This window comes from Megascapheus bottae, chromosome 11 (assembly GCF_031878675.1).
Source record: "Megascapheus bottae isolate mThoBot1 chromosome 11, mThoBot2.hap1, whole genome shotgun sequence".
Lineage (NCBI taxonomy): Eukaryota > Metazoa > Chordata > Mammalia > Rodentia > Geomyidae > Megascapheus > Megascapheus bottae.
Window position 1 is genome coordinate 57,470,755 of NC_143519.1, and position 15,276 is coordinate 57,486,030.

Consider the following 15,276-nt stretch of genomic DNA (forward strand, 5'->3'; position numbering starts at 1 on the left):
CCAGCCTGATAAGATCCTGTCTCAAAAAAATAGAAAACAAATAAAATGACCCACCAGAGTAAATGAGAAATGAGTTCAGCAAAGATACAACAAACAGGATGCATTGAATAGTATTTAACATTATGGTTTATCAAAGAATGGAAATGCTTTAATGTATAATGCCTTTTTTCTATGTTAGGATTTGAATTCAGAGTCTCATACTTGAATGGCTTGCTTGGTTTGCTGCTCTACCACTTGAGCCTTGCATCCTCTTTTTGCTAGCTATTTTAGAGAAAGGCTACTTTCAAATTGTGATTCTCCTGATTGCAGATTCCTATGTAGCTAGAATTGTAGATGTGAGCCATTGGCACTTTTTGTCTAGTTTACTATCATAAGAAAATCATTCAATAGAAGGAAAAATTAAATATAAAGATGCTTATTGCAGTATTGTACATTGCTTAGCAAATTAGAGTCAATCTTAAAAGTTGGAAAGGATAAATACAGTTCATCATCAAAGAGATGCTATGCAGCCTATTTTTTAAAATGATGATTTTGTTGTTGCTATTATAGAAACAAAAAAGGTTGACAAAAAGTTGCATGATTTAATTTGCTGAAATCTTCAGAGGCTTAACTGAACAAAAACCAGGAGTTGTAATATAGCAACTAGACGTTAGAAAACATTTAGTGGGGACTTTGTCCTAATGAAAATCTTTTGAAATGTCAAGCAATTCATTTAGTTGATTAGTTTTTGAGTTTTATAATTTGATTTTTAGCAAGAAACTTGATTTTCAAAACATTTAAACCTCTAGAAAGAGTTAAAATACAGTTTATGTAGAATCACTTAAAATGACAGGAATAAGTATATTGGTTTTCAAGTTTCAAGTGAAAGCACTATACAGTATAAAGTACAGTTTTGTCTGCTATGGAGAACAATGAATTATATATACTATTGGGTTGTGATAACCAAGTATAAGTTGGATATATATCATAGCACTATCCTCACATATAAAATTGAAGGATATTATGTCATTAAATTTACCCCCTCCCCATTTTATAAAGCGACAGATTTAGAGCTAGTTGATGCTTTGCTTAAAGTTAATTGTTTAACTTTTGTATGTCATACTGAATCCACCACAGCTCGAGTCCTCCACTTCTATAGAGTCATATTTTCATAGACACTTGAATCCGTGTGCTCATTCTGCTCCAAAATATTCTTGTGTTCATTAGAAACAAATAAGACATGTGAGAAAGTATGAAGAAAAATAAACAAGGACTAGGAATGTAGTTCAAGTGGTAGAACTTGGTAAGCATATACAAGGCCCACTGTGAAAGATACAATGGAATTATGGGAGATAGTAAAAGTACTGACTTGTCTGATATCAAGAACCAAGAATTATTACTATGTATGCGTAGTTATGTAAATTGCCAAGTTTAATTTGATCTTTATATTTCATTTAAACAAGTATGTGGTGAATGTCTTACCTTTCTCTAATCTCTATTTAAAATGTTAAAATTTAGGTAGGAGCTTCTGTTATTCATTATACATCCCTAAAGAATGTAGTGTATTTGTACATTCATTCAGAAAATATTTATTAGCTATGTTATTAATTCTTGGACTCTTGGCTAGGATTAAGTGTAGCTATCCAGTGCCCTACAGTTGTACTTGCTACATAATCGCAGCAACCTAGTAGTAAGTTAGAATCTACTGCTGGGTTGTCGTTCCTTTCTGTGACCCAAGTAGATTGTCATGTTTGTTCAGAAACTAACCAGCCCAAACGTAGTGACACAAAAATACCAAGCCCTTGACTCTGCTTGTGGATTCTATGAGTCAGAATTTAGACAGAACACAACAGACATGGCCGCCTGTCTCTGGACCACAGCTTAGAAGAACTAAAAGCTAAGAACTGCCACAATTGGAATTAGGGAGTCTCTTTCCAAATGGCTTCTTCATTTACATGTCTGGCTACTTAGGGATGACCCAGCCCGGGCCTAGTTCAGACTTGTCACCTAGAAACTCTGTGTACAAGTGCCCTGTAGGCTTGGCAACCTCAAGCTGGTATTTAAAGTTTTTACATGAAAGCTTACTGTCCCAGAAAAAGAGGTAAAAGCTTCATGGCCTCCTGGAACCTAACCTTGAAATTGTGTGGCATCTCTGTGCTGTTACTGTCCTTGAAAGAGACCTAGGGCCACCTAGATTTCATAGGAGGGGACAGCTGCTTCATCTTGTGAGAAGGGGGGGTGGGGAAATGCAACCATATCTCAAGTCAGCACAAATAAAGGAAGAATGACATCATGAGGAGTAGAACATGATTATTATGACTATCTGGTGCCTCTATATATAATTCTACTTATTTTATTAGAAGCTGATTTGTCTGTAAGGTTTATTGAAATCTGTAGAATTTCAGTATCAGCAACAGTGAGTTGCCTTACTCCTTTAATTTTTAGAATTTGGAAATCTCATTAATAGAAGTTGTTTACATGAATTTCAAATGTAAGATCACTTTTCCTATTTGGGTAGAGTTCTACTCTCACCATGTATGTATGTTTTGTTTGAGAAGAGCTGACATTTTTCTCTTATAGACTATAGTAGAACTAGTGAAGGATGAATATATTTTTAAGTAAAATTACTGATTTCTGATAATATATTAGTAATCATGAAGAATTTTAAGGATATTGACAGCATCTAGGTTTGAATGGAAAAATAAAGGTTTTGAGAAATATTCTATATGTTATACTTTATAAGTAACATTTAAGTAATTATATTGTGAAATTTTACCAAAACCTCAACTACAAAGTGTTCCTCCTGCCTCTTTTGTTTCCTCCCCCACTTTTCTCCAACAATTAAACAGTTAAATATTATGATCATACAAATTTTCATTTTTTTCTTGTTAAATTATGTGTTTATGGCCAAAAGAGTACTTTCTTTGCATAATTTTTTTTTTGCCAGTCTTGGGAGCTTGAACTCAGGGCCTAGGCTCTGTCCCTGGGCCTCTTAGGGCTCAAGGCTAGTGCTCTACCACTTGAGCCAGAGCACTACTTCCAGATTTTTCTGAATAGTATATTGGAGATAAGAGTCCTATGGACTTTTCTGCCAGGACTGGCTTCGAACCACAATCCTCACATCTCAGCTTCCTGAATAACTAGAATTATAGGTATGAACTACCAGTTCCCTGCTTGCTATCCATTTTAAGAGGAAAAGAAAAATATCTGATAAACTTGGAAAGATATTGGCATAGAAAAAGATTTCTTTAAAGGTTTTTTTTTTCCTACTGTACCATCAGTCTACTCAGCATCTTTTTCACTCTTCTTTGTTCTTTGAAGCACAAATTTCACTTTTTATAAAGTCTAGTTTATGTGTTTTTGTTTTTCCTTTTCTCATGTTTTTGATACCATTAATCAAGATCACAAAGATTTGCATCTGCATTTTCTTCTAAGAGTTTCACAGTTTTTATTTTTACATTGGAGGTTTTGATCCATTTTACATATCACAGAAAAATATAATGTATTATTAAATTTTTTATTCAAATTTTTTTAAATGGCCTAACATATCATCAGTGTACTTGAGTATATATTTTGCTATGGATAGATGAAGTGTTTCATAAATATCTTTTAGATTTAGTTGTTATGTAATGTCATTAAAATTAGTCTTGCTCTATTGTCTTGTGCCTATGTCTAGTTTTTCCACTCATTGAAAGAAGAGCATTAAAGCTTTTATTATTGTTGAATTATCTATTTCTTCTAATTTTTAATATATTTTAGGGCTTTGTTTGGCATAACTCTTACAATTCTTATTCCTTCTGGGAAAATTAATTCTTCTTTTGTAAAATATCTTTTTTTTACTATAAATAATTTTTATCCTAAAATTTTGACTGAGACTAGTGTTCATACACAGCTATACTGATTTCTGTTGCTCTGTGTTTTTCCATACTTAACTTTTGGTGTCTTTACATCTTTCATTATGAAGTATGTCTGAATTTGAAGCTGTGTATATTATAGACTGCATGTAATAGATCCATTGTTTTTATTTTGCTGTAATCTATTCTTCTCATTATTAACTTTTCTTTTTTGTAGTACTAGATAAAGTGTTCCATCATTGGCTTATACATTGTTAGCTCTAAATCACTGTGGCTTATTGGGGGTAGGAGTTGTTTTGCTCTTTAATTTTTTTGAGTCAGTTTCAAAGCTCAGGCTGGCCTGGAATTTATGATCTGCCTGACTATGCCTCCTGAATTTTGGGATTACAGTTATGTGTTACTCACTATTCCTAGCAGTTAATGGCACCCCACTTCCCCAGTTCTGGTGATCAAACCTAGGGCCTTGTATTTGTTCAACAAGCACACTATCACCAAGCTATATTCTTGGCTCTTATGTCTTGTTGTGAAAGTATCATAATATAGCTCAAGCTGGTCTACAACTCAAAATTCTTTTCTCAACTTCCCAAATGCTGGGTTTATACATGTGTACCGCTGTGTCTGTCAATCACTGACTTTTGATTAGAGTGTTTAATCTGGCTAGTTTAATTTTTTATTTTTTTTTTCTGGTCCTGGGGCTTGAACTCAGGGCCTGGGCTCTGTCCCTGAGCCTCTTTGTGCTCAAGACTAGCGCTCTACCACTTGCCACAATGTCACTTTTAGTTTTTTTTTTTCTTCCTCAGAAGATTTCTTTATTGAGATTAAATAATTGCATATATTTCACAGTACTGTAGCCTATTTATACTTAGCTAAAGTCATCATATTTTTACTTTCATAATAATAAGCATCATCATTCTAATCTATAAAACTTATAAATGATGAAAAACACAAAAACCTTAGGTCAGGAGCATAGCCTAGTGGTAGAGTGCTCCCTAACATGCACAAAGCCCTGGCTTCCATTCCTCCATACCACATACACCGAAAAAAGCCGGAAATGGTGCTGTGGCTCAAGTGACAAGAGCACTAACCTTGAGCAAAAAGTGCCTAGGTCCTGAGTTCGAGCCCCAGGACTGGCAGAAGAAGGAGGAGGAGAAGGAGAAGAAGAAGAACCTCAAGTTTTACATAAGAAAAAGTTTCACCCTTTGAATGTTGACAATAAAACGATTTCTTCCAGATTGGGCGATATGTACGTTTCTTTCCTTTTGCTAAGTATCAGCTGTTTCCTCTTTCTCATTCCCTCCCTCCCATCACCACCTTTGCGCTGCTTAGTTCCATTTCATCAGTGTCTAGTGCAATGGATAGGCCCTGCTGCACTTGAAGCTTTTTTTGAGTAGTTTATTGGAGATGAGAGTCTCATAGGGACTTGGCTTCAAATCACAATCCTCAGATCTCAGCCTCTTGAGTAGACAGGATTACAGGATGAGCCCAGCTTGGTAGTTTAATTACTAACAGAGTAGGTCTTCTATTTTGCCATTGAACTTGGAGTCCTGATACTGTCAGTTGGTTTGCATGCTTAGGACTGACTGACACTCGCATGCTATACCACAACTCCAGCCAACATGTTGCTGGTTAATTGGAAACATTCTCAAACTTTTCTTCCTAGGCTGGCTTTGAATAGCTTCTGGCTTATTTGTTCTTTGTTTCTTTGAGATAGGGTCTCACTAGCTCAGTGGTAGAGTGGTTGACCCAGAAGTAGGATACCTAGAATTAGGCACAGGAAGTCTTTGCTTCCCTTTTTTGTTTCTTTACTCCTCCACTTCTTCCTGCTTTTGTATTAGATATATTTTAGAACACCACTTAGTTCTCTTGTCATTTCTTTTGTTTTAAAGTTTGCATTTGAGGGGCCGGGAGTTTGGCCTAGTGGTTAAAGTGCTTGCCTAGCATGCCTGAAGACCTGGGTTCGATTCCTCGGTACCACATACATAGAAAAAAGCCGGAAGTGGTGCTGAGGCTCAAGTGGTAGAGCTCTAGCCTTGAGAAAGTCCAAGGACAGTGCTCAGGCCCTGAGCTCAAGCCCAGGACTGGCAAAAAATAAATAAATAAATAAAGTTTGCATTTGAATTATTAACCATCTAGTTAATTTTATTAATGTATTAACCAGCATTCTTCAGAAACAGAAGCAATAAATAGATTAATTATGAGAAATTGGCTCCTATGATTATGGAGCTGAAAAGTTCCACAACAATTCTGTTTGCTAGTTAGAAACTCAGGAAAGCCAGCAATGTATTTCTGAGTCTGAGCTATGATAAGCAAAGGAGCCACAATGTGGCAGAAAGAAAATAAAAGATCGCCAAGCTTGAGCAGTGTGGCGGGGAAAAATGGAACAAGGTCTTCCTTCCTCCATTTTTTGCTCTCTTCCTGAGCTCAGTGGATTGAATGATGCCCAGCCACTGGAGTAGGACATTCCATCTGGGCGTTACCAAGTTCACTGATTTAATATTAATCTACTTGAAAAGCACCCTCCCATACTACTGATGCACCATGATCAGTATGGCCTCTTTATGTTGATACATAAAACTACCCATCATAGCTAGTGCACACACCTTGTGTGTCCAGCCATGTGATACAAAATAACATTGTTGCCTAACAATAGACAGCATTCTCCAAGAGGATAATTAAACAGAAAGGTTCCTCTTGACATCATAAGCCACCTGAACATCAGAGCATTACACAGCAGACATGTGGCAATGCTGGTGTAAATTAAAGCTGGTTGTAAACCTTCCCCAATGCCAGTCTTACAAACATATAGCATACGGTTGTACAGAGTACATTATAATTGATAATAAATGGCTGTATTTCTGTTCTGTGTCTTTATTGTACTTTGTATCATTATTTTAGAGTACACTATACATTATAAGAGGTTACCTTAAAACAGTTCCCTGTAGCGCACCCTTGGCAGCCTGGATGTCTCATGTTTGCCATGTCTCTGGATTTTGTCCAGAGGCCCTTCCACTGACTCACCTGGGTCTGTGACGTTTGCGTTTCTCAGGGTGTTTCCCATTGTTAGTGAGGCATGCTGTCCCTGTTCTATAAATTATGTCTGTATGGATTCTACGCCCAGCAACAAAGAATTATAATTATCTAATTGCCTTTTAAAGCATAAGAAAAGTTACAAATTGAAAGAAAATGTTTTATATTATATATATACATATATATGTGTCTATATATATGTATATATATATATTCCCCTTTACTGGTATTCTTTATTTTTTCCTGTGAATCTAGCCTTCCTTTGCCTAGTTCTAGTTGTCCTAGTTTTGGGCCAACCACTCTACCACTGAGTTAGAGACTAAGATCCTGTCTCAAAGAAACAACAGATAAGCCAGAAGCTATTCATAGCCAACCCAGGAAGAAAAATTTGAGAGACTGTTTGCAATTAACCAGCAAAATATTGGCTGGAGTTGTGGTACAGAATGATAGAGTGTCAATCCTAAGCATGCAAACCAACTGACAGCATCAGGCCTCTGAGTTCAATGGCAAAATAGAAGACATTACTCATACTCTTTGAGTAATTATCCATTGTCCTGTCAAATCAGCCTGAAGGACTTTTGTTTTTCCTTTTGGTATTTCTTATCATACTTTAGTTTTAAAGGGTGAAAAGAGTTAGCATAACATTTCTGCACATGGATAGAAGATATCCCAGTCAACCTTACCTTCCCTGTTATTTTCTTATTTCCCTTCTTAAAACAGTTTAACGTATCTCCTTTTTCCATTTTCGTATACATAAAGAAACTATTAAGACTATCCTCATTTACTTCTGCTCCTTTATCTCCCCCATTGACCCACCTCCTTATCTCTGCTTCCCAGCCTACCCTAACAAAGCCTGTTTGATTTTCATGAGTTCTTTTTTTCTTATGTGTTTATTAATTTACTAATGGGTTCACTGTGTAGTTATTAATTTACTATGGGTTCACATAGTTAAGAGTAACATTCTCTGCTACTTTCTCTTCTCTCCATCCAAATTCCCTATTGATCAACAGCTTTCGTTGAAATTTCCCATGATGTTTTATACATAGTTCTATATTTCAAAACTTACAGTATTTTTTATTTTCATGTTGTGCTGGTACTGGGGCTTAACTCAAGGCCTTACAGTAACTTTAACAGGTCCTACTGAGTTACACCTCGCTTACAGAGTCACACCTCTAATCCCAACTTTTTTGTTTCTTACACAATAGCTAGCAACAGCCTCTTTTTGTTTATTTGATATTATATTAATATCACCTTTAATTTGAAGAATGCTTTGTTGTTTGCAGATAATAGTTTGTATTCTTACTTTTCTTAAAAAAATAGGACTTGGACTGTATAGTCCATTGACTTCTAGCTTCCATTATTTCTGAAATAAATCAGTAGATCTTATTGAAGATCTTTTCCATGTGATGAGTTGTTTCTTGCTGCTTTAAAATTTTTGTTTGGCAGTACAAGAGCGAGAACTCAATAGTTGCATACCCAATGTTATGGACATGGTACCGAAAATATAAACACAACTACATAGACATAAAAACTTATGACTCTATAGACATAATGTTTTATTGCATAGATTAATATGTATTTATGACATGCAAACCCTCAGCCTAATTTTGATTTTGTGCTAAAATCTAAGTGCCAGTGATTGTATATAGCGATTCCCTTCTTGAATATTTGTTTGTTAAACACATCATTTGAAATATGATGTAAAAATCAATGTTAATAAATTCTTTAATAAAAAACACACACAAAAAAAAATTTTTTATTTGGTGGCCGGGAGTTTGGCCTAGTGGTAGAGTGCTTGCCTAGCCTGCATAAAGACCCGAGTTCAATTCCTCGGTACCACATACATAGAAAAAAGCTGGAAGTGGTGCTGAGGCTCAGGTGGTAGAGCGCTAGCCTTGAGAAAGTCCAAGGACAATGCTGAGGCCCTGAGCTCAAGCGTAGGACTAGCAAAAAAAAATTTTTTTTTGTTTGGGGCTGAGGATAATGGTGAAGGCCAAGGGGTAGAGATCTATAGGTTAATAGTTTTAGGAAGAAAAGAAAAAAACAAAATAGCCAGATGTGGTCCATGCTTATAATCCCTGTTATGTAGAATGCAAGGATTATCATCCAAGCACACAGCACTAGACAAATCATGAGGCCTTGTATGAAAAATAACTAGCCATGCACTGATGGCTCATGCCTGGAATTCTAGCTACTCAGGAGACTGAGGATTGCTGTTCAAAGCCAGCCCTTACAGGAAAGTCCATGAGACTCATCCCCAGTTAATCACCAAAAAGCTGGAAGTGGAGCTGTATTCAAGTGGTAGAACACTAGCCCTGAGCAAAAACTCTCAGGGATAGTACTCAGTCTCTTGAGTTCGTGCCCAGATCTGGCACCAAAAGGAATAAAGAAGAAGAAAACAAACTAAAGCAATAAGAGATAGAGTAAGCCTAAAGTGGTACAAAGCTTGCTAAGTAAGCAAGTGACTAAATTCAATCCCGACTACTGACAAAAATATGATTTTTATCAGTTTCTTATAACATGTCTCTCCCTTCTAGTTTTCTTAAAAGTCTGCTGATTTCTTCTCTAACTCTGTTATTAAACTTTTCCAGTGGATTTTTCATTCATTTAAATAAAAAATAGAATTTAATTAAACTATAAAGTTTTGATTAGTTCTGTATTAATGGCTTGTGTTATGTTTCTTATATGGCTTATTTATGTTTCTTTATAGTACTTTGATGAGACCTAAGTCTCTTTATTTACTTATATATTTATTTGTTTAATGTGCTGGTATTAGAACTTGAACTCTGAATCTTGTGCTTTTGCTTAGCTTTTTCGTTTAAGGCTGACATCCTACCATTTGCCATATCTCCACTTCTGATTTTGTTTTTGTTTTCCTGGTTAATTGAAGATGGAGCCTTGCTGACTTTTCTGCCCAGTTAGGCTTTGAATCATGATCCTCCGTGGTGCTAAGATTACAAGCATGAGCCACCAGTGCCCAGCATATTTTCCTTTCTTTCTTTAGATATGGTTTCCTTTTGTTTTTGAACATATTCAAAGCATCGGATTTAAGTAGCTGCCTTATAAATGCAATGTGTAGCCTTACTCAGAGACAGTTCCTATTGGTTGCTTTTGTCTTGGTATGGACCATACTTTTTTTTTTTTTTTTCACATGTATTCTTCACCATATAGCCCAGGCTGACCTGGCACTTAGAATCCTCTTGACTCTTCCTCCTGAGTACTAGGATTATAGGGGTGCAAACACCACCACACTTAGCTTCCACCAAGATTTAAATCAACAAACACACTTAATGAGAAGATGCTTTGCACTGGACAAGCTTTAACGTAAGATGAGGAAAAGAGAGCCTTACAAATGGGGTTTTCCAAATAACAATAGACAGGTCCATTTAGGACAGTTGATTGAGCATGGAGCTTTAAATTTCTCAGTGGCTGCTCCCTTAGCAGCTTGGTTTCCAGTGTGAACTGGTCTGTTGTTTTCTAGTGAACCATGCAACTGAGAACTGGGTAAGTAGAGCTCTCTAGTTAATTTTGAGTTTCAGTCATTATTCATAACCAAATGATCCCTCAGTTGTTCAGGTCATCTTACTACTTTCTCTTACTCTTTTGCATTGCTTATATGGAAGAGAGATTTTTCAATATTTTTGATGTATCTTTTTTGCTGACATCAGTGGGATTGATTTTTCTAAATCACTTTATAACTACTTTTATCTTTTAAAAAAATTTATCAGAGGGGCCAAGAGTGTGGTCTAGTGGTAGAGTGTTTGCCTAGCACACACAAAGCCCTGGGTCCAATACTTGGTACCACATACACAGCTGGAAGTGGTGCTGTGGCTCAAGCAGTAGAGCTCTAACCTTAAGAAAGCTCTAACAACAATGCCCAGGCTCTTGAGTTCAAGCCCCAGTCTGGCCAAAAAAGAAAAATAAAATCAGATACCCCAGCCTTTCAGTTCCATTAAGTGTGGTGTTTTACATGCCTCGCTTCATTTTGCCTTACAGGATCCCTACCACTACTGGTGATAATGACATAGTGTGTTGTGTTACACCAGGTTTCCTGATATTTGTTTGCAGTGTTACTAGTGAATAATGTTGTTAAAAAAAAAGTTAGTTCATAGGTAATTTGTTGCCTTCTTAAAGTGAGTCAAAATAATAAAGAGGGTAAAATGAAACACTGGGAGGAAGATGCACTATGGTCCCACTAGCACTGCACTTGGCTTAAATTTTTATAGCTCTAACATTCTCTAATTGTGTTTCTAGTTACAAGTCTGTAGAATAAACTCAGTTCATGTTTTCCTTAGGAAAAAAGAACTCTATGTGAATGAATTTAACTTGATGCAAAGAAAAGGGATAAAACCTTGGCCTAGTTGTTTCAAGTTCTCATGGTAAAATGAAGGTAATGGAACAGTTGTTAGGATTAGTTAAATAGTATAAATGAGGGGTTGCTACATGGAGATTGGCACAAAATTCTCCATAAATGTTGTTCTTTTCTGTTTCACTTTCAGTTCCAGGTGTTTACAAACTTTAAGGACAGATGATAGATAGCTCTGTGCTGTCTGAATCGTGGCTTTTTTCTATCCATATTTCCTAACAGTTTTTATAAGCTTCATTGACATGTATTTCACATGCTATAAAAATTCACCTAGTTAGAATATATAATTCAGTGACTTTTGTGTATTCATAGAACTGTTTAAGCATTATTATAATCTAACTTTTAGAATATTAAAACATATCCAGAAGGAACTACAAGTACTCCCCATTTTCATATGCTCAGACTTTGAACAATCTGTCCAAAACCTATTTTCTCTTAAGTCGTGTAATTTCCAGTGTTTAAATTTTTATGGAATGTATATGTTACTAGGAAAGCTTGTATTATAGCCTAGGCTTTTGTCCACATTGTACGCAGGTTACCATCAGCTTCCAGTTGGTCCTTACCTTGTTTGCCCCTTTTGTGGCAGTTGGCAGACTAGGAGCTTTCTCTTGGTTGACCTTCCTCATCTCCTTTGGCTAAGCTGTACATCTTTCTATCATAGTATCCTGCCTAGTGCTTCTACCTCAGTCAGTTCACCTGGCCCATCTTATTTAAATCTGGATGCTCCTAAAGGTTTTCTCCAAAGCTTTCTTTCCCTAACACTAGACAATATCACTACATATTTTTCCATGGTAGCTTTTTAATACCTTTTCCATTTCAGCAGTCCTCCTAGCAGTATGCTGTCCTATTAGGAGTGGGAGTTTGCCTAGGTCTTCACCTCACTAGCAAGCTAACCTTTAGGTTTTCCTCTTTGATTTTTGTAGAGGGGTTTGAGGAGCACACAGGGCCTAGGCATTGTCCCTGAGCTTTTTGCTTAAGGTCAATGCCTTACCACTTGAGCCACAGCTCCACTTCAAGCTTTTTAGGTGATTAATTGGAGATAAGAGTCTCACAGACTTGGGGCCGGGAGTTTGGCCTAGTGGTTAAAGTGCTTGCCTAGCATGCATGAAGACCCGTGTTCGATTCCTTGGTACCACATACATAGAAAAAAAAAAAAGCCTGAAGTGGTGCTGAGGCTCAAGTGGTAGAGCTCTAACCTTGAGAAAGTCCAAGGACAGTGCTCAGGCCCTGAGCTCAAGCCCATGACTGGCAAAAAAAAAAAAAAATAGAGTCTCACAGACTTTCCTGAAAAGGCTGGCTTCAAACCTCCATCATCAGATTTCAGCCTCCTTGAGTAGCTAGAATTTCAGGTGTGAGCCACCAGCACTCAGCTTAAATTTATTTTTAACAGGCTTAATAACTATAGGATAGGCTTATTTAGTTTACCAGGGCTTAGAGCCGCTGCTGGCCAAGCCGATTCCCAGGTGTTCACATTCTGTCCCTACTTCCTCTTCATTTCCTGGTCCTCATTCATTTTTCTACTGAAGAATAGTTATTGCTCATGCAGATGTTGTTGTATGATATATCTTAGGAATTAAGATATATCTATCCCTTTAGCCACAAATTTTTTAGTCTACTTATTGCTGTAATTTTTTCCCTTTTGAATAAAACAGTTTGAATTTCTAATTAAATCTCTTTCTTTGACAAAATACATTTTTCTCTTGATCTAGTTTTCGAAAGTTGTCAGATCCTTAAAAGAACATTGCTTGCACATGCAGAAAGAAAAAAAAAAAGTTGATGAGAAATAAGCCATGTTCTACCACAAAAAAAAAAGTTGTCTCTTCCCTTCATTAAAAGACATAGAGAAAAGTGAATAAATGATCTTGAAATCCAAGATTTAAAATAAATATTTAGCTCAGGGGAAAATGTGCTACTTTCATAGTTAGGGAATAGCTTTCTATTTTACTTTAATTTAATCCTATGCTCCATTTTGTTAGAAATTTTGGACTTTTTGAAATACTGTTGTTGTGTAAAGGTTGATAATACTATATGGTCACTACTTCCTAAAGTGGATCCAGTTTTTGCTTGATAATCTTGAGTCTCTCTTCCCATTCTTCAAGTTTAAGCATATTGATCACTGCCTAATCAAAGAACATGCATCTGGCATTGTTTCTAATGTCTTTTGTGAAAGGCTTTTATTTAAATGCTTTGTTGGTTGTGAGTTTAAATATGCATGTCTGCTCTTTCTTTTTGCTTAAATAAAGCAAGCATGCTCTTATTTCTAGTTGTTTAATATAAGTTTCCCAAGTATTTAGAATACATTTTTTAGCTCACCGAGTATCCCTTTAATGTCCCTACTGCAGCTCTAATTTTATAGATGGAATAATACATTTTTCTTTCCTTCTGTATCTATTATAATGTAAATATTTGGGCCTTTCAGGTGCCTTGCTACAGGCCATAAAGTTTCAAATAACTTAGTGCTAATTAGTGAGTGTGTAACATGGATGTGAAGAGTAAAGTAGTATCATGGAGCACATTCAGTGTCCACGCCGGATGCTACCTCTCATGGTAGAAGAAGCCTGCATGATTGCTACTCCTCTGAATGAGACATTTGGCCTATAAATTCTGTCATCAGAATTATACACTCTTTCTCTTGTGCCAGTACTGGGGCTTAAACTTAGGGCCTAGAGCTCTTATTTGGCCTTTTCATTCAAAGCTGTCAAAGTACCACTTGAGCTATACATTTTCTTGTAGCTTTTTGTTGGTTAGTTAAGAGATAAGTCTCACAGACTTTCCTGCCCAGTCTAGCTTTAAACTGAGATCCTCAGATCTCCATACTCTACTGAGTAGCTAAGATTTGGGGCATAAGCCACCACCTCTGGCTTCACACTGATACTTGTGATATAAACACAACTACAGTATATATCCTGGTGACTAGTGTATACCTGGATATGACTTTTGACTGAAGTAGTAGTCCTTGAGAGAGATATTTCAAACCACTGTTCATCCCTATGCCTTGTATTTAATTTGTCTGCCACATGAGGATTCATGAAGTACTGAATTGTCAGTACTTCAAGGTATCATTCTTTGGTTAAGGTATAGTCTGCTAATTTACCCTCTCTCACTTTTTTTTTTAAATCTTTTGAGCAATTAATGTAGAAATAACTGGTCATTCTTCCTAGGTGTCCTGGAGCTTCTCATCGGAGAGCTGCCCTGGAAAGAAGGAAAACTAGTAGAACTCAGACAGATCTTGAGAATGAAAATGGATCTGCTGTCATAGATCCTCCAGGTTCTTCATCCCCAGAAAGGGATTGCTCCGCATCAGGAACAGGCACAGGAACTATTGAGCAGAACTCAACATCTACATCTCTTCCTGTGTGGACTGAGGAGCCAGGTCTAGACAACCCTGCCTTTGAGGAAGGCACCGGCGCTGACAGTAAGTACAGTTCACCTCCTGGTGTAGTTCAACTCTTTTTCCCTCTTTCCCACTAATTTTCCAATATGCACCTTTGTCCTCTGAACAATTACAGTCACATCATCCACCCTTCCCAGTATGCAGATCTAAAGTTCTATATCTTAGACATAAAATGTGTCTTAATAGAGGGGAGGTATCCTTCTCATTGTTACCCACTAGTCATTCACATGGTTCTTACTGTTTTCGTTCACAAGTATGTTTACCTCTTTACATAAGAAATCAGTGATGGGCTGGGAGTTTGGCCTAGTGGTATAGAGTGCTTGCCTGGCATGCACAAAGACCTGTGTTCAATTCCCTGGTACCACATACATAGAAAAAAATGCCAGAAGTGGTGCTGTGGCTCAAGTGGTACAGCTCTAGCCTTGAGAAAACCCAAAGACAAAGCTCAGGCCCTGAGCCCAAACCCAGGACTGGCCAAAAAAAAAAAAAAAAAATCAATGACAAGGGAAGGGAAATGGGACAAAAACATGAGAAGGGACATCAATGTGTGTGAACTAATGCACCTTCTGTCTGGTGACTATAACTGTAATCCTTCTATTAATTACAATAAAAAATAAAAGAAATCAATGATGACATTGACAGTAAAAACCATGTAA

At 36.7% G+C, this 15,276-nt stretch overlaps 1 protein-coding gene across 1 annotated transcript in view; it reads left to right on the forward strand.

Annotated features, from left to right (window-relative positions):
* Window positions 1-15,276, forward strand: part of Lnx2 (ligand of numb-protein X 2) — a 76,624-nt gene that overhangs the window by 36,965 nt on the left and 24,383 nt on the right. Inside the window, exon 3 of the mRNA XM_090342340.1 lies at window positions 14,388-14,641. Coding sequence (XP_090198466.1) covers window positions 14,388-14,641 — 254 coding nt within the window. The remainder of the gene's footprint in view (window positions 1-14,387; window positions 14,642-15,276) is intronic.